The sequence below is a fragment of the Zosterops lateralis genome (genome assembly GCF_965231275.1).
Source record: "Zosterops lateralis genome assembly, chromosome: 15".
Lineage (NCBI taxonomy): Eukaryota > Metazoa > Chordata > Aves > Passeriformes > Zosteropidae > Zosterops > Zosterops lateralis.
Window position 1 is genome coordinate 13,488,646 of NC_139775.1, and position 21,213 is coordinate 13,509,858.

Sequence of the window (21,213 nt, forward strand, 5' to 3'; positions counted from 1 at the left end):
ACAATTTCCTGACTGCAGACAACATCTGATAAGCAATCCATCAGCAGATCTCTCAAGTCAGGAGCTGAGTCCCCAGAAATCAATAGGTTCTGGTGTGTTCTGAGAGGCAGAGGTGCCTTCACAGGGGGAGAGTATGAATCAGCACCAAAATGACCTGTTCCTGCTTCCCAGGAGGAGTTTGGTTTCTGTAAAACTGCACATGAATGTTCCAAAAAACAGAGGTTTATCAGAGCCAGGCTGAGTGTCGTGTACTGAGTGAGAGGCGGGCATGGAGATTTTGTTAATTTTGTTAATCAGAGAAAATAACTGATAGGGCTTAAGTTACACAACCACACAGGTCTAACACTCCCCATGAGGGTGTCAAAGATCTGACACCAGGAATTGAAGGCACCTTGATGAGTCCATACCAAAAACTCAAAAGCCTGCGGAGGACTCTCATGTTTTATCCCAAAGAGTGATGTCATATCTTGGCCTTCACAAGAGGTACGTGAGCCTGGGCTTTACTGCCTTGGAGCTGAAAAATTAAACCCAAAAATTCTTCAAACTATCAGGGTGAAGCTGGTATCTTAAGGAGCCCAAATTACATTTGAACTGGATCAAGAAAAAAAGGCAAGAGTAGACATCTTTCATCTTAAGATTTTGTGGGAGATTGGCACAGCTTCTTGTGGGTGCTGAAGGTGTCAATGATGGAGAGTCAAGGAAGCCTCAAGCACTGTGAAGAGCAATGTCACAAGTCTAAGAGTTCCCCATGGGGAAGAAACATCTCTGTTAGTTTTTTTACCCGTCCTTGTTATTCTGAGGTTTAAAAGACCTCTATCTGTGTATAAACATCAAAAAGGTTTGTGGAAAACAATTTCAATAAAATACTTCATCTATGACTTATTAAATATTATCACAAAATCCCAGATTTTGGGTTGGGTTGGAAGGGACCTTAAAAATCATCTTGTTCCAACGCCCTGCCAAGAGCAGAGACACCTTCCACTAGCCCAGGCTGATCCAAGTCCTGTTGGCCTTGGATATTTCCAGGGATTCAGGGGCAGCCACAGCTTCTCTGGGCACCCTGTGCCAGGGCCTCCCCACCCTCACAGTGAAGAATTCCTTCCTTATATCTAATTTAAAAAGTTGAGAGCACTTGATATTCTGCCAGGCAATTTTTTCTTTTACAGTATATCACAAAAATACAAGGAAAGAGGTAGTTTAAGTGCTCTTCTTAAAAGTCTGCAAGGGTAATAAATAAACTAATAAAATAAAATCTCTCATCTTCAATAAGAGCATTCTCAAAGACAAAAGTACACCTAAATGATCAAAGATGGGAGCGTTTTAACCACGGCAAAATGAGTTTTCCACACAATAAGTTTTTATTTCAAGTTTTTGTTCAGTTGAAAATGCTCATTGCTTGGAGATTGATTAATTTATTGGGTTTTTAATGCACCCTAAAGCTTTCCTGTATGATCTGGAATGTATAAAAAACTAGAAATGCTGTTCTGCCTTCTGAAGGAACCTGCAGCTCAGGCACCCCATACCCACAGCCTAAGAGCACATTCCCTGCCCAGATTGCATTTTGGATGCAGCCTCAAGAGAGGAGATTACACAGTCACAAATCAAGGGAATATATTAATCAGTGAAATATAAAAGCTCATTACTTAAGAATAATGGGATCTGTAAATGTATGAGTAATACAGAGAGTAACAGGTTCATAATGGCTTAATGAATGTGTTACTACATAATTTATAAATATCTAGAGAGTCTGAGAGTCACTACTACAACTACTACTACTATTACCACTACTACTGAGTGTCACCTGCCAGCCAGCACAGCCTAAAAAAGAAGAATGGGTATTTATAATATCCAAACTATAATTTTCAGGAGACATTAAGGAAGATGCTTCAGCTCTATTTTCTATTTTCTATCTATCTTCAGTATTATTTGTCTGGAAATAATACTCCATAAGGAATTTTAACTAAATTTCAAAATACTGCATGTTTGTCCTCTTTCAGATCTCATCTACCTTTGCAAGCAGAAAAGCACCATTAGCATGAAATGAGCTGTAATTTATGTTTTTAATAGACTAAGTCCTTCAGTATCCTCATCCACTAAAATCATGCTAATTTTTTGCTAGAATCCTTGCTCTGAAAGCCCATGAAAAATGGCACAGAGTGAATGTGCAGCATAAATGAAACTATGGCTGTACGAAGGGCTGTGGACATTTGCTAATTCTTTCACAGCAGTCACAGTCTCTTGCCCATTGCCATAAGTATGAGAGCACCTCATATCTCACACAAGAGCCATGAAAGACTTTTACCTGCCATATATTTTTCTTAATCTCTTGTTCAAAACTACCTACACAGTCTTATATTTCCATGATTCTTCCCTAGGTAAAAAGAAACCAAGGGAACAAGAGAAAACGGGCACATTTTCTTTACAAATTTACTTAGATTTATATTATCCATCTGCAAAAAAAAATGGCAGTGAAGCTCCTGTACCTTGAGACCACAAGGATTACTTCAGTTCTAAAACAAAGTGGTAACTGAATACCAACATCTTGAACAGGAGAGCTGGATGTGTTAATAAGAAGCAATATTTATAGGGTTTTTTTTAATTATCAGATGGTTGTAATGCAGTCAGGTTCAAAATGTTTCTGAACAAAAAATCTAGAGATAGAGTATTATAGGAATATTATAAAGAGAGATTTTAACACGCAGGACTAAGCTGTCTTACATTTAAGTTCTTGTTGACCAGGCAGCACAAATCCCCAGCGTTGTCAGCATTTCGAATGTCCACGTCATGGGGAGACACAAAGATCCTCTCGTTGTGTAAATCAAAGAATTCCACCTGACTCAGGCCCACGTTCACTGGATTCCCCCAGTTGGAAAGAAGTTCCATAGTCACATAAATGGCATCGTGTACTTCCATATTGGCTGTCAGCTGGACCAAAATGAAATATGGTTAAAACATCAGTGACCAGCCAATAAAATGTGAAACAAAGGATTGTTCAGACTGCAAAACTGATGGGTCAGAAGCAAAAAGGCTATTTGGATGACATTCAATCAATCATTTTGGGTTATACCAATTCTGCCACACATCAACACTCTTAAAAAGCCTGAAGAGAAGGCAACTAACTCTCTGTTCTCTGCCTGATTCCTTTGTCATTCGGATGAACAGTGACAAATTCTCTTTTCTTACCCTGCCATAGCTTTATTAGTTGATGTAAGGCAGAACTGAGTGATACAGCTCATTCAATGTATTTTTATTTCAATAACACTGGGAAGGACGAGTTGTAGTGCACATATGCACAAACCTTCTCTCTCCACATGGACTTTACTCCAGCTTTGCCACCAGCCAGGGATCTGTCACTGTCACAGGCAGAGTGGCTCCCACGCTCCACTAAGGCTTTCAAGAATCTCTTCTTTTGTCTGAAACAACATATTCTCGGTTATTTCCTCATAATCCCTGCATTTTTAAGAAATAGTTGGTGCAAAAGTAAAGAGATGATAGGATGAACCCCACAGGAAAATGCACCCATGCACTGAATGACAACTTTTGCAGCATTCCACCTGAGACACACAGAATTTGGTTAAAAAGCTGGGCTCCAGTTCCCAGCTGGTTCTGAGGCACAGTGAGAAGAAAATGCAAAGGTGATCTGAAGACAATAAAGTGAGATGTTGGCAGATCCTGCTCCACAGAAACTGGTCCAAGGCTGCACAGACTGCTTTGCTACTTGCACAATGTCTCAAGTATTTAAGATCTCAAGGTGTATCAATTGGTCTGGTGGCATTCTAAAAGAATTCTCTTCAAAAAAGGAAGTTATCCTAAAGCAAATATATAAAAATATATACCTGCTTCCAAAGGGGCAGAATCTCTCCACAGCTCTGGTGACTGAAGTCCTTGTCAGGCGTTTTTCTGGAGGTTCAGTCTATGCAGAAAGAGTAAATGAAACAGAAAATGTTTTCTAAGTAAGAAAAAGATGAACATGTTTCATTTAGATTGTTCTCACCAAACAGCATCAATCTGCATCTCTGGAGCAAATAAGAGATTTGGGCTCAGCTCATCTGGAACTCTGTACAAGCTTAAAGCACATTTAATGGAATTGCTCTTGATTTACAATGAAAGACTGAGCTTGGAGCTTGATCTTCTGTGTGGAAGAAAACTTAGAAACAAACTCTGAAGACTAGAAAACACACACACACACATATACAAATCTATCTATAAAATCTCATTGTATACATTTGGTAGGACTCAGGGTTGGCCAAAGCTTTTGCACAGGTCTACTAGACTTTCTCCTCCAAAAATCATAAAGTCTTTTAAAATCCCCAAACCCCTCATTGTAAAATAATGATTTATTTTTTAAATAAAGAGCTATAGTAAGACACCTAAGAGAAAACAGAGGAAAAGTGTTGCATTCTTATAATGAACGGGCTCTTTCTTTGACTCTACTCAACTTTTTTGTTGATGTTTGTTGAATTCCTTGCTTATGAATTTTTTATTGTCTTTAAATATGTTTTCTGGAGGTAAGAGATGAACACACATTGGGGCAAAAAACCCTCCCCAGCTCATCCTCAGTGAGTCCTAGCAGTGGACAGGACAGCTCTGCCCCAAAAGCAGGGAGCAGTGCCCATATTAATGAATCCTGGAGAAAGGCAGGATTTATTGGGATGGAAATCACACATTGCCTTGTCTCAGAAGCTCTCAGGATGAAAATGGCTCAAGTGGGCCTGCAGCTGTGCATCTGACTGTATAGACACATCATATGGCTGCTCTATCAGCTGCTCAGTGATCCCTGTAATCAACAAGGAGCTGTGGGATGCCATCCTGAGGAAGCAGATTAAAGCAAACAACCCTTTGGAAGAATAACACAAATTAAATTACACTTAGGAGGCATCACCATTCATTCATACACAATCCTAATGTGTAAGAGATTGTAATTCATGGGGGTTTTGCTACTTGAACAAACAGCTCTCTTTTTTTTTTTTTTTTTTTTCCTCCATACCTTCTGGGGGTTTGTGGCAACTGCTTGCCTTTGCAGATCTCCTTGCAAGAATTCATTCTCAATCTGCACTGCTTGAACAACAGCTGAAACAGAGAGGTCAGGATCCTTCTCACACACATTCTTCCTGGTTACTGAAAGGGAGGTTTCTGGACGACTTAAGGGCTCTGAGACCAAAAAAAAAAAAAAAAAAAAAAAAAGGAAGAAATACTGTTCAGGACATAGAACTATGGAACATTCCAACATCTGAAACTTCCCACTCAGTTACTGACACAGGGCTTTGCAAGCAGTCTATAACTATCCCAATTGAAGCTGAATTCCCCCAATTTGGTTTTGTGTTAAGATTCCAAGTCACATCTTCTTTAGGCAACAGTTAAAACAGCATCGTAAGGAGAGGAAAACAGACAAATTTGGAACATTATCTTTATGCTTTTAGATTGCTTTGTGCTGGTATTTAGTGGAAATGCCCTGTAATAGTCCATTGAAAGGAAGTATATATAATTTAAACACAGCAGGAGTTTATAATTGGGGTGTTCAGCTATTTTGGAGGAGTCCCCAGAGACTTCTAGCAAAACAAGGGGAGTCAGGAGTTGCAATTTGCAAGGCAAAATAAATGACCTTATCACTTAAGCAGTCATCACAATGCCCACACGAATCCCAATCTTCCCAAACTTCATGGAGAAACAGAAACATCACAGCCTAGAAACAGGTTTGAAAGAAAGGAAATCAAATTTAACAACAGATGATGTGAGACTGGACTAAGAGAGAAGCACAGTGGTTATATCAGGGGGTTTAAAAGTCAAGGGAAGAGAAGAGACTGAAGTTGTACAGACATTTATAGTGAAAGGAAACACTGAAGTGCCAGAGTGCTCTCAGTGCTGCAGGGATGGGAGCACAGTGCAAGTAACATCAACTCCACCTTGAAAAGACAAGAAGTTCAAACTGAGCTGAGATCTGTGTGCATTCACTCTTTGCACATACAGCCATAAAAACTTTCAAGAAGCATCAGTCATCTCTGCAAAAACAGGGATAGAATAAAGACCTGCCAATGCTTCCATACTGTATCATCCCCCTGAAATGAATTTAATTTAGGATTTATCACAATAGTTGGAAAGAAGCAGCTCCAACCAGCACTATTATAACATGATAAAATGCTGCACACATCTCTGAGAAGTCAAAGCAACATCTGCTCCAACAGATGGTGGGTGAGGGTCTCAGAAGCTACAAAGGGGATTTATTCCGGAGCCAAAAAGAATTAATTTCTTTTTCTCTGTTTGGTTTCCTGCTAATTAAGAAACTAATTATTTGGCTTTTCAAAATCACTGGCCTTAGTGCTTTCTTGGGACACATCTGGATTCTGCTTTTTTGAAAAGAGCAGCTTGACCACAGAATAGGGCAGGTCTGAAAACTTCACCTCAGACTTTTAAAAACTCCAGCTGATCATATTTGATCATCTAAGGACTGCACTGAACTACAACTGCAACTTCAGTCCCTACATTCGGGGTTTGCTGTGTTTTGTTGAGGTTTTTTTCCCCAGGTAAAGATCATACATTAGCAGCAGATTTTTAGAATAAGCAGCAGTGGCTTTAAAATAGGTTCTCCAGTAAAAAAAAAAAATATTTTCCAGTATGGTTCTAGATGTTGGCACATCTACCCAGCACTGCAGACTGATCTCAGTGTTCAAGGTGTAATTCAAGTACAGTCCCAAGCAGCCACAGGGCTCTTTTGTCATGCTGTGAAAAATTGTACCTTTATTGTGGTAGAGAACTCTGCATTTTGTATTGCTACAAATGTGTTAAATTCTTCCACCAAACATCAGCTGAAGACTGGGAGAACACACATTTCCATTTATACCACAGGGAATAGACTTCCACAAGGGAAGTAGGAAACACAGAGCAAGGACTGAAAGGGAGAGGGAAAATCTTGTGCTGTGGGAAGCCAAAAAGAGAAGGAAGATAGTAAAGATGTGGCAGAAGATTGAAGTATACAGGCTTTTATACTTTATCACAATTCCACTGAAGTCAGAACATTTGAGGTGTTAAAAATAACAACAAAAGGACAGAAAATCCCACTTAAAAAAAGAAAAAAAAAAAACAGGCAGGGGAGTGACAGCTTAAAAAAATCACATAGTGACATATAACTCTCCTTATTGACATAATATATTCTCATCTCTTACTAGAACAAATTGTTTCATGTCTGTCCTGGTGGAAGAAGTCAGCAGAGAGTGGCCGAGTGCCTTTATTTTTCAGCATGACTGGTTTGACAGGAATGTACACTTCAGCACCGTCCTTTCTTTTGGCTGAGAGAACTCTCACTGGCTTCACTTCTGCAAGATAAAAAAAGGAAAAAGAAATAATAAAGTTACATGGAAGCAGCCAGTGCAGGAAAAATTATTGGATTTTAAATGATAAAGTTTTTGCCACTTGAATTATGTTGGCATAGTTAAAAGTGGTGATTTCCCTCCCTTTCACTGACACTGTTCTATTGATGGAGAAGCACATATGGATGGCTGGCACCAACTCAGTGAAACAAAATAAAAATAGTATTATAATGGACCAAGATATCTCATCCCTAGCACATATTTACCTGTCAAGAAAAGCAAAAATAAAAAAGAAGTCCTGAGTCATTTGTTAACACAGTTATACCAAAGTAAATTCTTAAAAAACAGATGCAAATGTTGTCTTGATTAGAAGTTTCAAAGGGGGAGAGGGCTGCCTAGAATGGCTTATATAAGTACTTCTTCACTTTTTGATTTGGGAATTATAAATGCCTCTAATGTTTCCATCACAGCTCTGAAATTTCTTCTCTGGACAAAAAGTCCTGCCCTCTCCCAGAGATTCTGTTCTCCCTGAGCTTCCATCCCTTGTTCTTGTCTCTTCTTCTGCCCCTCTCCCCCATTCACACTCCACTCACATCTATGATAATGAAAGGAATATTCTTCTACTTAATTTATTCCAAGATTCTTCCTCTGAATTTATGCAATTAATTATAGATTACAGAAAGAAAAAAAAAGAAAATAGTCAAATAAACAAAACCAAAAAACCCAAACCAATCACTGTACTGGAAATAAAAGCAGGGAGGGAATTTTGAGAAATACTGAAGGCAGGTCTAGGTCTGGTTTCTGCCTGAACTCTCCACCCTTTGTTAAATCATATTTGAGACCTAATGACTGGTTGTGGGTTTGGACACTGAGGTCTCCAAAGGAGACAGAAAGAGACAAAAAGAAGTGGCTCATGTCAATCCCCAGGGATGAACAGCACACACTGGGACAAGTATCCAGCACCCAGGATGTGAAATAAAGTGGAGACTGGGAAGACTTGGCTGCCTGAATTATTGCAAAAACAGTTCAAAAATATGTCTAAACCCACAGCAATTTCTTGAGAAATCTCACAGTCTGAGCCAATCTTAGTTCAAATGTCCAGAGCTGGTGATGCAGGTGCAGTAACCAGGTCTATACCTTTGGATTTGCCAAAAGATTCTTAATGAGTTACAAGAGGATGCAAGTGTCCCAAACCAGGAGATCAAAACAACAAGTTTGCTGAAGAGCATGAGAACTTAGGAGGGTATGGAGTAACTCCTAGTGATGAACATTAAAAGTAATTCCTTCCAAGAATGATTATTGTAGCACTGTGGTAGTGTGGAAGACACAGACTTACTGCTTTGGTCCTGGCTGAACTCCAGCACAGTCGGGGCACCAGAATCAAGGCCAGAGCCTCTCCCAGCATCCTGAGGATCAGAACCTTCTTTCTGCAGTGCCCCACTGCTGTCCAACTGAAGGCCTTCAAAGCCTGTAATTGCTTCCTCAGTGGGAGATGGTTCTGAGAACACATCCTCTTCAACAGAGTCATAATCATCACTAAGGGAGTCTTCTTCCATCCTCTCCCCTTCCACACTGCGCTGCAAGCTGCTTCTCAATTCCTGCTACAATATAAACACATCTGTCAGAAAAGCTCCAACTTGTGTTTTAAAATCAACCAGAGTGGCTGCCTCTCCCTCCCCAGGAGAAAGAAAATTCTTCTGATGAACTCAGAGCTGTGATGCAGCTAAAAATATTCCCTATGTCATGTCTTGCCTCTTTTGATGAGGGCTTGTAAAGAAAAAAATCATCCTCCAACTCTTGTGCTCCTTCTCATCATTATCCAGCAGGAACATTCTGTAGGCCAAGGAGTTTTTATGAGCAAAACCAATTTTTAGGAGTAAGTTACAAAAAGCAAGTAAGGGGGAGAGCAAAGGCATATATTTGTGCAGTCTCACAGTTGTGCCTTGCTATTTGAAGAGTAAAATCTTAAAATTCAGAATTTCCAAATGCCTCCACAAGACTGTCAAGCTCGTGTAGCAGCAACTCCTTTTTAAAAATGTGATAGATGATAATAGTGCTGCCTTGTACACATCTGTACTTCAAAAACCATCAGAGAAAAGAGTTGGGGTCTAATGGGCTAAGCTCCCAGTTTGCACGGAGCTTTTTGAAGTGGACACACTGTAACAGGATTTTATGGAAAAAAAAATAAGCTATTTTGAAACTCACTGTGGAAAAAAAACTGCCCTGCCTCTCTCATCACACACCACAAACAGCACAGATGATGCTGGAGAGCTGTGTGCTTTCATGAATGCAAAAGAAAAAGACCTTGCATCTCTTAAATGCTTTTTTTTTTTTCCCCTGCTTTGTTGGTATTAGAGTTTTGAGATAAATACAGGTAAGCAAAGTGTATAAAATGAAAACCTGAAGCTACCTTAGGTACAAATGAACTGTGACAGTCTATATTCAGTTTGCAATGAAAGCTTCAAGCTGCTACAGATTACACTTGTTAGGAAATCCATGTTGACAGAAATATATTACAAAGAGCAGACAAAGTCAGGTTCAAAAGAGGGTTTATATGCAACCTGAGCCTTGATATCGAGCATGTCTTTATGACAGTCAAAACTAATATTTCCAGCTCTTTGACAAGAAATTGTACAAGCTTTCTTTTCCTTTGAAACCTCTGCATTTGCATTGTAACAAGACATTCCAAAAAACACATTATAGCTCCAGAAAAATAAAAATTATTTCCATCTTGACTAAAAGGAAAAGTGGGGGGTTGCTTTGAAATTATTAGCTTTCTATTTAAAACAGAAAAGATATAAATATCCATCAGTGTAAACAAGTTACCAATTTGTAGAGCAAAAAATTATCATCAATGCAAGAGCAATAATAGAAGCAAGAGAAAGATGCAAGCTAGGAAAATATGCTTGGGAATTTTGTCTGATATCAGTGGCAAGATCTGTATAAACAATTTCATTTATAGATGCTACTCCATTACCCAGAAAAGCTTTATTTATGTCATTAATTGGTTAGGCAGAAAAACATTCATAAATTTTTGTTCATCGATTCATTCTCTTTCACATTTGTGAAGTGTGCTAGAACAAACTGCAATTAGTGATCAAATGGAAGGCTGCACACTCAATATAACAACAATCCTTGATGCAAAGCAACTGCACTGATTATAACATTTTCAAATAGTCTGATTTCTGTTAGGTAAAACAATGACATGCAACAATTTTAGCTTCATTATTTAAAGACTACCCTAAAGGCAGCAAAACTGTTGTTAAAGTTTTCTCTACCCTGACACCCAGCAGTGATGTTCACTTGGACAGCCTTAAAGTGATCTGGAAGATGCTCTTTGCAGGAAATACCTCGATTCAACCCAACAGAGACAATATTTCACCTCCTAAAAATAAGGTTTAACATCTTGTATTGTTGCTGATTGAGACTTGATTTTTCAAGAAGCTTTACTTTTCGGTTTTTTTCCCTTCTTCTTGTGACATTTCATCAAATGAAGACACCACCCTAGACTGGTTTGGGTGCTCCAGCTGAGGCTGATACCTGGGCACAATCACATTTCAAATGACATTGCCATGAACAACAAAAGGCAACTGCCAGTTGTACCTGGGACAGAGGACCGTCATCATCATCATCATCATCATCATCATCATCAGTGCTGCTCTCCACGCTCAAGCTTTCATAAGTTTCAAAATCATCAGAGTATTCCAGAGATGGTTTAATGTAGAGTTTTCCCCCTCTTTCTGTTTTAATTGCCACAGTTTTCTGTCAAAAGAAGTGCTCAAAGAAATTAGATTTCTTCTGTGTATCAGCAGCACAAAAAGAGTAACCATCACACTTTATATAACAATAGCATGAACAAGCACTGCTTTTCCTCTCTGTCCTACAGAAGGTTTCTGTCCTCCCTGAGCTCACTTTCAGGTCCCTGAGTTATGGTTTAACAGCCCTGGTCAAACTCCCCCCCTGCTGCTGCTGCTGCTGTGCCCAGAGTGAACAGTGATATTAAACTTTGCTCTCTGTTGTTCCCTCACTCCTCTAGAATTTTCTAAGTGCCACGGGCATATTCCAGAGGGAATATCCTAAGACAACTTGCGTGAATTCTTTCAGTGAGTCCATCTTTCCCCCTCACAACATCCCTTAGCACAGCCCAAGTTTGACAGGTTTGGCCAGGAATTGCTGGGTCCTCTAGTTACCCAAAAACTCCCCATGGAAAATCACTGGGAAAGGAAACTGCTCTCTGGAACAACCTCCTTCTCAGTCTGTGGTTGCATTTTTCCTTAGCTAAATAATTCCAGTTGTTCATAAGGATATAATCAACTCCTATCCTCCCATCCAACTGGATAAAAGGCTTAAGGAATCATCCTAAGCTAGTCCCAAGTAGTAACTAGGTTTTAGTACAGAGCTACACATCTGGCAAATTCAGTAAAGAAGTCCTGACAGGCCATAATGGAAGCTGAGAAAATGAATTCAACTAAGCAGTAAGGGTGGTAAATAAAGTAATGCAGCCTTAAAGCTTGAATGTGCAGTATTTTGTGAAAGAAAAGAAAACCTGCATAGCACAAACACTTGATCCACAGAGCCAAAAACCTCTGAGCCCATCACTCAAGCACAGACTGGACATCCAGCCAGGCCAATGGCTAATCAAGCAGTGTAATTACTTGGCTGACATGTCTCTATTGTTTTGAATTCACACTTCTTCTTTTAATTAAGTCCTTGACAAGTTAACTCAGATCCTTCTTTAGGCTAAAAGAAAATAGGTTTGTCTCCTGAGATTTCTCTGGTGAACCCACAACTACGGAGCTGATGGCTCCAAATTTCTTAGAGGTAGGATATTTTTATTTATATGCATTTCCCTCTCTTATGATAAATTCTTAAGAATTTATCACAAATTATGACTCAAACTATGCAAATAACATTTCGTTCTCCCTCAATCCTGTTGCAGGGTGGACAACAGCAGTAACAGGCAGGGGTGTCTCTCCAAAATGAGTTTTTCCATCCTTTGCACCAGATAAATTCCCTAGGGTGCCATCAAAACTATCCAGCAGCAGCTATTCTTCTGGAGGACACACTGAGCCACTCATGTCCAGGCTAAAAACATTTCTGTGATCAATGTCACTGAAACCAAACCCTTTCAACGAGATTTTCCTCTTCAAGCCTCCAAGCAGACACAAATCTGGTCAGAGCAGCATTTCATGTTGTCAGTAACCAGACCAAACCACTCAGAGAGCCCCAGCTGCCCACTCTGTACCACTGGCAACGTAATTTCCCCTAAAGTTATTTGCAAGCTAAGAATTAGTTCAAAACCCCATTTCTTTCCCTTGCCCCATACCTGAAGCCAGTTCCTGCGTTGTATCTTGCCTGGGGCAGTTGGAGTGCTGTGTTCTGGCTGCCCACTCTCCTGTAGCTGGGCTGCTTCTTCAGCAGGGACACACAAGGGTTAGAAGACAGGAGAGAGAAAGCAGAAATACAATATTAAACAGTAAACAGACACCTTCATTCGTGGGTTCATGGGTTGTTTTTGTTTCCTCCCCAGCTGAGGACAGAAGAGTGAATCTGACACACGAATGGAATCAACAGCTGCAAAGACATCCCACATCAGATCCTGGCCAGTTATAGCAGCAAGAGTTTTGAACCTCTTCAGGCACAGTTATTATCAAGTGTTTTTAAGAGAATAAATTCGTTTAAGATATGATGGCTTAACAGCAGGGGAAGCCAGACCTTTTTTGATATGAAAATACAGAAATACATTCTAGAACAGGGGTGCACATCATTCTGACCCCCAGCTGGGTAGAAAGTAACCTGCCTGAGGAAGCCGACTGAACCCAGAACCCAACCTTTAAATGCAGACTGACAGACATAGATCTGGTGATATGTTGGGTTTACAAAGGAACTGTGTGTATTTACTCTCAAAATTAAGGAAATGTAAGGTATTGGCAGGTTAAACAGAATGAACTGGGTATTTAAGATACTTTGCAGAGAAGGATTTTTCATGTATAAGCCATGAATGGAGGACAAACAACCATTATCCTTCATTTCTAAGGCAAGGAAGACTTGGTTCAGGAACTTCTGCAAAAAATCTCTGTATGGTCAAGAACTAAGGGTCTCTGTGCTGGAAATGGCCCCAACTTAGAGTGGAACAATGGATTTTTGAGGAGATGTTTTGATTGAGAGAAAGAGACAAACAACTTGCAGGTCACATCAGCGTCCTCAATGGAACAAATGCATCACCAACACTCTCAGTAGCATCCTAAATAAAGGCATCTCATTTCCTATGGCCAGGACAGATTTACAGCTTCCATTTCTTCTCGGTGGAGAAAAACAGCTGATGCAAAACCTTTTTTCTTTAAACCATAATTTAATGGTCACCCTAAGGCTGCAGGAACTGGCACTACCAATAAAAGAAGCTATTGTCCTACAAAGGTCATAGAATCACAGCAAGATTTCATTTGGAAGGAACCTCTGGGGGTCACCAAGTCCAGCTTTCCACTCAAAGCAGGGCTTACTTCAGAATTAAATCAGGTTGCTCATTACAGCTCTCAATACCATAATTTTTGGTGGGGGGGAGTTGGACAACCCTACATGCACCTGTGCAGTGACCCGTTCAGAGAATTGATATGGCAAGTTTTGACAGTGGGAAAACATTAAAGATTCATTTTAGTTATAGCCCTTGGGCAATCTGGTTCACCAGGAGACTGCACAAAAGCTGGGACAAGCAGACAGGAGGGAACAGGCTCAGGGTAGGATCATCCTGGGGGAGCAGTGTTTGCTCATGTCCATTTGGAGGGATCACAGCATTACAGGATGTTCTATTGCTCCAGCACAAGGTATCTCTGTCTCAGAGGCCCAAAACAAGACTTAACACAGAGGGGAAAAAGAAAGGACTGCTCCAAGCAGGAGAAACAGCCCTTCCAACCAGAGCTCCTGCTACTCCAATAGGCTGTTCCCAAAGAACACCAGCAATCCTTAGAGTCAGCATTGGTGCTGATTGCTCTGCTGCATTGTCTCTGCTGGCACTGAGGGTGAACTGTCTTGAGTTTACACTGTGAGAAGCATGCCTGGATTCAGTCACTGCTCTGGGAGAGAACTGCAAGCACTTTTCCTTTGCACTCTCTGAGAATCCATCTCTTCAAACAACTGCTCAGAAACCCCTCAAGTGTGCTGCAAGTGTAATTAGGAAAGGGTCAGATGGCAGGACTCATGCTACCACTGCTGAGCACTCCATCCTCAGAACTGCCTGAGTGTCTGAAGAGACTCTTTACAAGTCGTGGTGTGACAGGACAAGAGGGAATGGCTTCACACTGCCAGGAAGCAGGGTTAGATTGGATATTAGAAAAAAAATTGCTCCCTGTGAGGGTGGTGAGGGGTTCTGGCACAGGGTGCCCAGAGAGTCTGTGGCTGCCCCATCCCTGGAAGTGTTCCAGGCCAGGTTGGACAGGGTTTGGAGCAACCTGGGCTAGTGGAAGGTGTCTTGCCCATGGCAGGGGGTGGAACACAAAGAGTTTTGAAGTCCCTCCCAGTTCTGCGATTCCATGACTCTGCTTAGTAATGGATTGACATGACCAGGTCTCTCTAAGCAAGGAAAAACAGTAATTGAAATCCCAGATAGAGGCTGATGCAGCTGAGCGAGTCATCTGTGCAACAAACACTACTCTGGAACAAAAATATCCTTCCCATGGGATGGATGGGAAGTGAATAACAACCAGTACCTGTTTGGGCACACAGAACAGCTCCATTGGTGTCCTTCCCTCAGAGATTTGAGCTGTTAGTGTCTATTTGATTAGGCAAGGACTGAGAAACATTAGTCCTAATCCAAGGACACCCCATACTACCCTCAAACCACATATTTGTGACCACACAGACATTCACTGGAACAACAAACAGAGTTATGTGTGGGTTATAGACCCAAAGAAATGCCAGCACAGCTAGAGCCCAGCTTCACCACCCTCCAACCCATCATATACTTTAATTCATTACCAATCCTAAGCATAAAAACTTTATCAATCACTATTATCAGTAATTACTCCTAGGGAACACAAAGAAAACAGTCCTGACAAATAGATTTATGAAGACACTTTCAGGAACCAGAAAAAGGGATTTATGCCTGTTCTGGATTATTAAGTACCACCCATTCCTAATTTTTCAGTGAAGACTAACCCTATAGATGGATGCTTTAGAAGTAATAAATGATGCAATAACTCTCATGGGAGATGGATAGGAAAGAAAACTCAGTGCTGTATCTCAGCTAGGAATCATTCCTGTAAGTAAAATCCTGTTCAATCATTGAGAAGAAATGCCTAGAAATGAAAGAGACCACAAAATTGCTAAGGTAGAACCCCCAGACAAGAAGCTCACACAGACCAGCAGTGACTCCCATTCTGAACTCCAGTAGCAAAGTCAAATGGAAGAGGAAAAATGACAGGATGATGGTTCAGCTGGTATCTTTCACTGCAGCTTCATGTGTCTAAAACAACACCACTGGAGAGTTAAGAAACAGCAGAACACTGACTTATCTTCTGCAGAGCTGCTGCTACAGTCTCTGAATGATGGAGTTGAGGAATGGAACAGAGACTGCAACTGGAGTCTTCAGAGATCCCCAAGACATGTATTCTACCTTGACTGAAAGGTCCCTTTAAGGGACCATAGAAATAAAGAATTTTAGTTAAGCTGAGACATGACAACTGCACAGCAGAACTTTAAGAGGAAATTTCTTTTGACAGAATTCCACTAGAGCTGCTGCCACAATATCCCTTCACAATTTTTGGAGCAAAAAGTCCAAGATGCTGATTTTACACCCTCTTTAGCTACCTGAAGATGTACAAGCTCTGTGTGACAGAGCACCCAATTTCCACTATTTCCCAGTATCCAAGAACATGACCATTTTTACATCATTACACACAAGATTTCACTTTCCCAGAGAACAGTGGAGCCAGGTGACAAGCTGATTCCTCATCACCATCCCAACCTGCAGGAAATTATACAAGCTGAACACATCTAAGCCTCCAAACAAGGAGTATGTGCCCAGTGCAGCAGGAAAACAAATTAAGGAGATGGAAGTTATAGCCATGGTTGGAACAGTTATTGAAGGAAAAGTTAGTTTCTAGTATTGTTGAGATTAATAAACTTCCAATCAATAACTAGGTAACTTTTTTAACTCTTTGTCTTCATTTTTAGGTGAAAATGAAGCTTAAGTAGGCTATCACATGTTAAAAAAAACACTCTGAGATAGATTATAGCAAGTGTGAACATAACTGACTAAGGCTGGTAAACTGCTTTACACAGGGATTTAATAAAATCAACTTTCTTTTCATTATGCTAAATAGATTAGAAGGCCAGTAAGCTCATATTTTATACTTTCATGCATGCAAAATTATTCCTGTCACTGCACTGCTCTTGATGACAGACAGACTTAAATTAGAAACAAAATACCCATTTTTCCATAAAGCCAGCTAATCACTGGGAGAAAAATGGTTGATTTTCCTCACTTCAAATATTTAAATAAAGATTAGCTGTCTTTTAAAGACAACTATTATAGCTTAAACATAATTTATGAGCTTAATGAAGCTATTACTGGACATAATTTGATTACAGTCTATGTCATCAAATGTCATTTGTCCTCAGGACACCAGACTTGGGTAACACTGAAGTCCATCAGATCCTAAATCCTATTAATGGTGTTATGTGCCAAAGGTATACCATTATTTTCCCCTGACAATTTATATACATTTCTAATCTTCTACTTTTAGTTAGAGCTGTTTAACAAACGAAGAGGCAGGGAAATTAAATGTTGGAATTAAAGAAGGATGGAGTGAAAAATTGATGGGGTGTTGCAGAGACTGTTCCTTATACAGCAATTTCCATGGGATTTCATCCCACCAGGCTCCAGTGGTGCTGCCCCTGGATCACAGTGACCTGTGTGAGTGAATCCCAGTGCTAATAGAGGCTCTTCCAGGCTCCCATGGCACCCACTCACCCTTTGTCCTGCTGGGTTTGGGTCTGTTCCTCAGGAAACTGTGTGGGGCGACCTTCCTGCGGTGCTTCCTCAGCTCAGAGTTAGCCCCGTTCACATACAGAGAAAATCCTTTTTCCAGCTGCTCCAGCCTGATCTGCACGGGATCTTTTCTTCTTAACCTCTCCTGCAGCCTGAAGGAGGGAGGTAAATAATTCATCCTTGCACAGTGCACCCACAGATGGTCAGATCAGCAATAAATACAACAACACACCGTGTCACAGAGCTGAAAAATATGTTCCCAGTTCAAGGAACCCTTTCAGAATACATCTTCCAGGGTCTGCTCCTCTTCTGTAACGTGTGTATGAGCACCCACACACTGAGACAGATGAAGTTTGACCAAGCTTTTCCTTTCTGAGATGTTATTTCTTATTGCACATTATTTTTTCCATTTGGTAGTTTGCCTATTTAACCTTTCTTCTTAAGAATTTTAAAGAATTTCACTTAAAATTTCAAAAAGCTTAAAAATCGTTGGCCTCTTTTCAAGAATAAAAAAAAAAAAAAAAAGATTATTTGTGTTTTGAAACTGGAGGTGGAAAGCCCCCAGTCAATATTGCAGTTAGAGATACCAGAAAATTAAATGCTGGTTAAAATAATAAGAAAATAATGCCCTTCAATAGGCTCAGTTTCAGTGAAGCAGCTGCTCTCCCTCTTCCAACTCTCATCTTCTCTCGTTTCACCACGGATTATACCCAGTCCATGGTAATTCCTTTGGTGAAGAGACATGCAGGCCAGGAGGTTGGCATCATTTAGGTGACAATTTGTGCTTTCCCCTGCATCCCCTGGTTTCCCACTGACTCCAGGATGGATCAATCCACAGGCCAAAGTCCCCCATATGTCTGTGTTGTCACACAAGTCACCTTTTCCCAAGAGCATGCCCCCAGCAGTCAGAATTAGAGCTCTGATATCAAGGATGCCAGTTGGTTTAACCATTAAATAAACTAATTTTATCCTTTTCTAAAACTGCTTTAGGATACTATACAGGAAAGAAATCTGGGGTCACAAGAATTGGCTGGTTTTTAAACATAATTGTGGCTTCAAGGTCTTTTTACCCAACCAGTCTGTTATAGAATTTGATTAGAAATCTTATGGCTTGTGTTAAAAGAAGGAGTCCAGCAAGAAAGTTCTGTAGACTCCTCTAAATTAAGCTATGAAGTTCATCTGTCCAGGGTGTAGTGACAGGAACACATGAACAAAGAGGAAAATAAATGTTTGAAACTTTTGCAGTTCGCAAAGACAACCTGGCTGTGCTTATTTCCCACTTTTTCTTATTTCACAACATAACAACTGTGCCTCTTAACCACATCCTCACACAGCATGAGCTGCCAGTTCCTTCTGAATCAACAACCTCTTGCTCTATAAACAAAAATATTCCTCGTCAGTTGTGGAAAAAGTAACTATTTTATTAATAAATGTATTCATACTTTAAATGCTTAAAAGACATTGTGATCTCCTCTCAAAATCAGAACTTTTAGCAAAAAAAGGGAAGAAGAGAGAGACACCTGACTGTTTTAAGGCACAGCAAGTTGGACTTTGCATCACAGCTGCTGATACTTGATACAATACAACAAATATTTCATACCCAAAGTGGTAAAAATTTGAATCTTACCGGTTTCTCTGCTGAAGGGATATTAAATATTCATCATGTTTTTCATCAAAGTCAGTCACCATCTCTTAACATAAACCTGAAATGAGAATATAATGGTCACACTGAGTGATTTATTATGGAATACCACTGGTTTTGCACCTTCAATAGATGAGAAGGCCATAAACTGAAAAACATTCCTCCTTCAACCATGCATAAAGCTGTCAGGGCTGTAAATAAAGCTCCTGAAGAACAGAGGAAACAGTAGTTGTTTTACTTCTTTTTCAGAACCCTTCACAATCTCCTGAAGAACCAAAAAAACACTAAAACTGGAAGGCATATGCCATTACAAGTTTATAATGCCAGACCTGGCAAGTAAGACAACCCTGGGGCACAGCAGAAGAGCTGTGCCCAAAGCCCAGCTGTGGAAGGAATTCCCTGACCTGCTACTACTTGTTAGGTCAGTTCACCCTACAGTTTATTCACTGCTGAGGCTGTGTATATTTTAAGTGTTTAATTAAAGATTTTACCTGGCTTGCCATTCAGGAAATCTGAATTTTTCCAGCAATCCTCACCCACGCTGCTGCCGCAAGTTGTGCCGAGGTGTGTGCTCTGACCCTCTCAGAAGTTTAAATGTGCCACCAGCACGTTTCCTTGAGCTCTGCAGCAAAGAGAGAACAGCGTGTTTTGTCTCTTACCGACCGCAGGGCAGCTCTGCCAGAGCCCGGCCCCGCCACGGCTCTGCGGGATGGGGAGAGCGGGGGAGCCCCGGGACAGAGCCCGGAGGGACAGGGACCTGGGATAGAGCCCTGGAACAGACCCCAGGAGGGACGCGGATCCGGGACAGAGCCCAGCAGGGACACAGAGCTGGAACAGAGCCCCGGGACAGAGCCCCAGGAGGGACACGGACCTGGGATAGAGCCCAGGAGGGACACGGACCCGGGACAGAGCCCAGGAGGGACATGGAGCTGGGTTAGAGCCCAGGAGGGACATGGAGCTGGGATAGAGCCCGGAGGGACATGGAGCTGGGACAGAGCCCCGGGACAGAGCCCAGAGGCACACGGACCCGGGATAAAGCCCTGGGCACAGCCCAGAGGGACACAGACCCGGGAGAGAGCCCCGGGAACAGCCCAGAGGGACACGGACCCGGGACAGAGCCCAGGACACAGCCCAGAGGGACACGGAGCCAGGATAAAGCCCTGGGCACAGCCCGGAGAGACACGGACCCTGGACAGAGCCCCGGACACAGCCCAGTGGGACATGGACCAGGGACAGACTCCCAGGGCACAGCCCAGACGGACATGGACCCGGGACAGAGCCGCTAGAAAGAACCCCAGGACAGACACGGACACGGACACAGACACCGGACAGAGCCATCAGAGAGAGGCCCTGGGCACACACTGACCTCGGACAGAGCCCCAGGACGGAAACGGACCAGGGACAGAGGCCCCACATGGACACTGACAGCAGAGAGAGACCCCAGAGGACAATAAACCCGGACACAACCCCCAGATGGACACGGAGCCGGGACGGAGACTGACCCCCGGACAGAGATCCTGGACGGATACGGACCGGGGAAAGAGACCGCGGACGGACGCAGATCCTGGGGCAGAGTCCGAGGACAAGGACCCCGGACAGACACGAACCCCGGACACACACAGCCCCCGGCAGGTCGGGCCGGGCCGGGCCTGTTGCTCGGTCTCCCTGGTGACGGTCGCGCCGCCGCCGCCGTCAGTTCCTGCGCGCCGCGGGCCCGGAAGCGGCAGCGGCGGCGGCGGGATGGAGGCCATGGAGCCGCTGTGGGTGCTGCTGGACGAGGTGGCCCTGGAAGGGCTGGACGGCATCACCCCGGCCGCGCTCTGGCAGCGCCTGGCCGTCCGCTCGCCGCCCTTCCCGCTGCCGCTGGAGCCCGACACGCAGCAGCTGCTCTGGGCCGCGCTCAGCGCCCAGCCCGACGTGCGCTTCTACCTCCTGCCCCGGCCGCGGCCGCCGCTCCGCCTGCACGACCGGTGAGGGCAGCGAGCGGGGCGGCTCCGGGCCCTTCCTGCCGGAGAACCCGGGTCTGGCTGTTGGGCTAAACACGGGCTTGGTCGCCGGGCTAAACCAGGCCCGATTGCCAGGCTAAACCCTCCCTGGTTGAGGGGCTGATCCCTGCCTGGTTGAGGGGCTGATCCCTGCCTGGTTGAGGGGCTGATCCCTGCCTGGTTGTGGGTCTAATCCCTGCCTGGTTGAGGGCTGATCCCTACCTGTTTGAGGGTCTAATCCCTTCCTAGTTGAGGGTCTAATCCCTGCCTGGTTGAGGGCTGATCCCTGCCTGGTTG

General features: G+C 42.5%; 2 protein-coding genes across 6 annotated transcripts in view; one reads left to right on the forward strand and one right to left on the reverse strand.

Moving 5' to 3' along the window:
- Positions 1-20,548, reverse strand: part of KATNIP (katanin interacting protein) — a 56,489-nt gene extending 35,941 nt beyond the window's left edge. For 2 of the 5 annotated variants that reach the window (XM_083872258.1, XM_083872255.1), the window contains exons 1-12: positions 20,434-20,548; positions 19,423-19,553; positions 18,917-18,992; positions 17,272-17,441; positions 12,631-12,716; positions 10,908-11,066; positions 8,641-8,905; positions 7,161-7,310; positions 4,988-5,151; positions 3,837-3,913; positions 3,299-3,413; positions 2,719-2,925 (exon numbers count right to left, since the gene is read on the reverse strand). In XM_083872258.1, the coding sequence (XP_083728384.1) occupies positions 2,719-2,925; positions 3,299-3,413; positions 3,837-3,913; positions 4,988-5,151; positions 7,161-7,310; positions 8,641-8,905; positions 10,908-11,066; positions 12,631-12,716; positions 17,272-17,441; positions 18,917-18,978 (1,455 nt within the window). In that variant the 5' untranslated portion in view covers positions 18,979-18,992; positions 19,423-19,553; positions 20,434-20,548. Of the gene's footprint in view, positions 1-2,718; positions 2,926-3,298; positions 3,414-3,836; positions 3,914-4,987; positions 5,152-7,160; positions 7,311-8,640; positions 8,923-10,907; positions 11,067-12,630; positions 12,717-17,271; positions 17,442-18,916; positions 18,993-19,422; positions 19,554-20,297; positions 20,391-20,433 lie in introns of those variants that run through there. The other 3 variants (XM_083872257.1, XM_083872256.1, XM_083872259.1) reach the window with 3 other exon arrangements.
- Positions 20,549-20,671: 123 nt separating this feature from the next.
- The window catches only part of GTF3C1 (general transcription factor IIIC subunit 1), a gene marked incomplete at its 5' end in the record, with an annotated part of 39,990 nt that continues 39,448 nt past the window's right edge, over positions 20,672-21,213 (forward strand). Inside the window, one exon of the mRNA XM_083872460.1 lies at positions 20,672-20,901. Within this exon, the coding sequence (XP_083728586.1) occupies positions 20,672-20,901 (230 nt within the window). The remainder of the gene's footprint in view (positions 20,902-21,213) is intronic.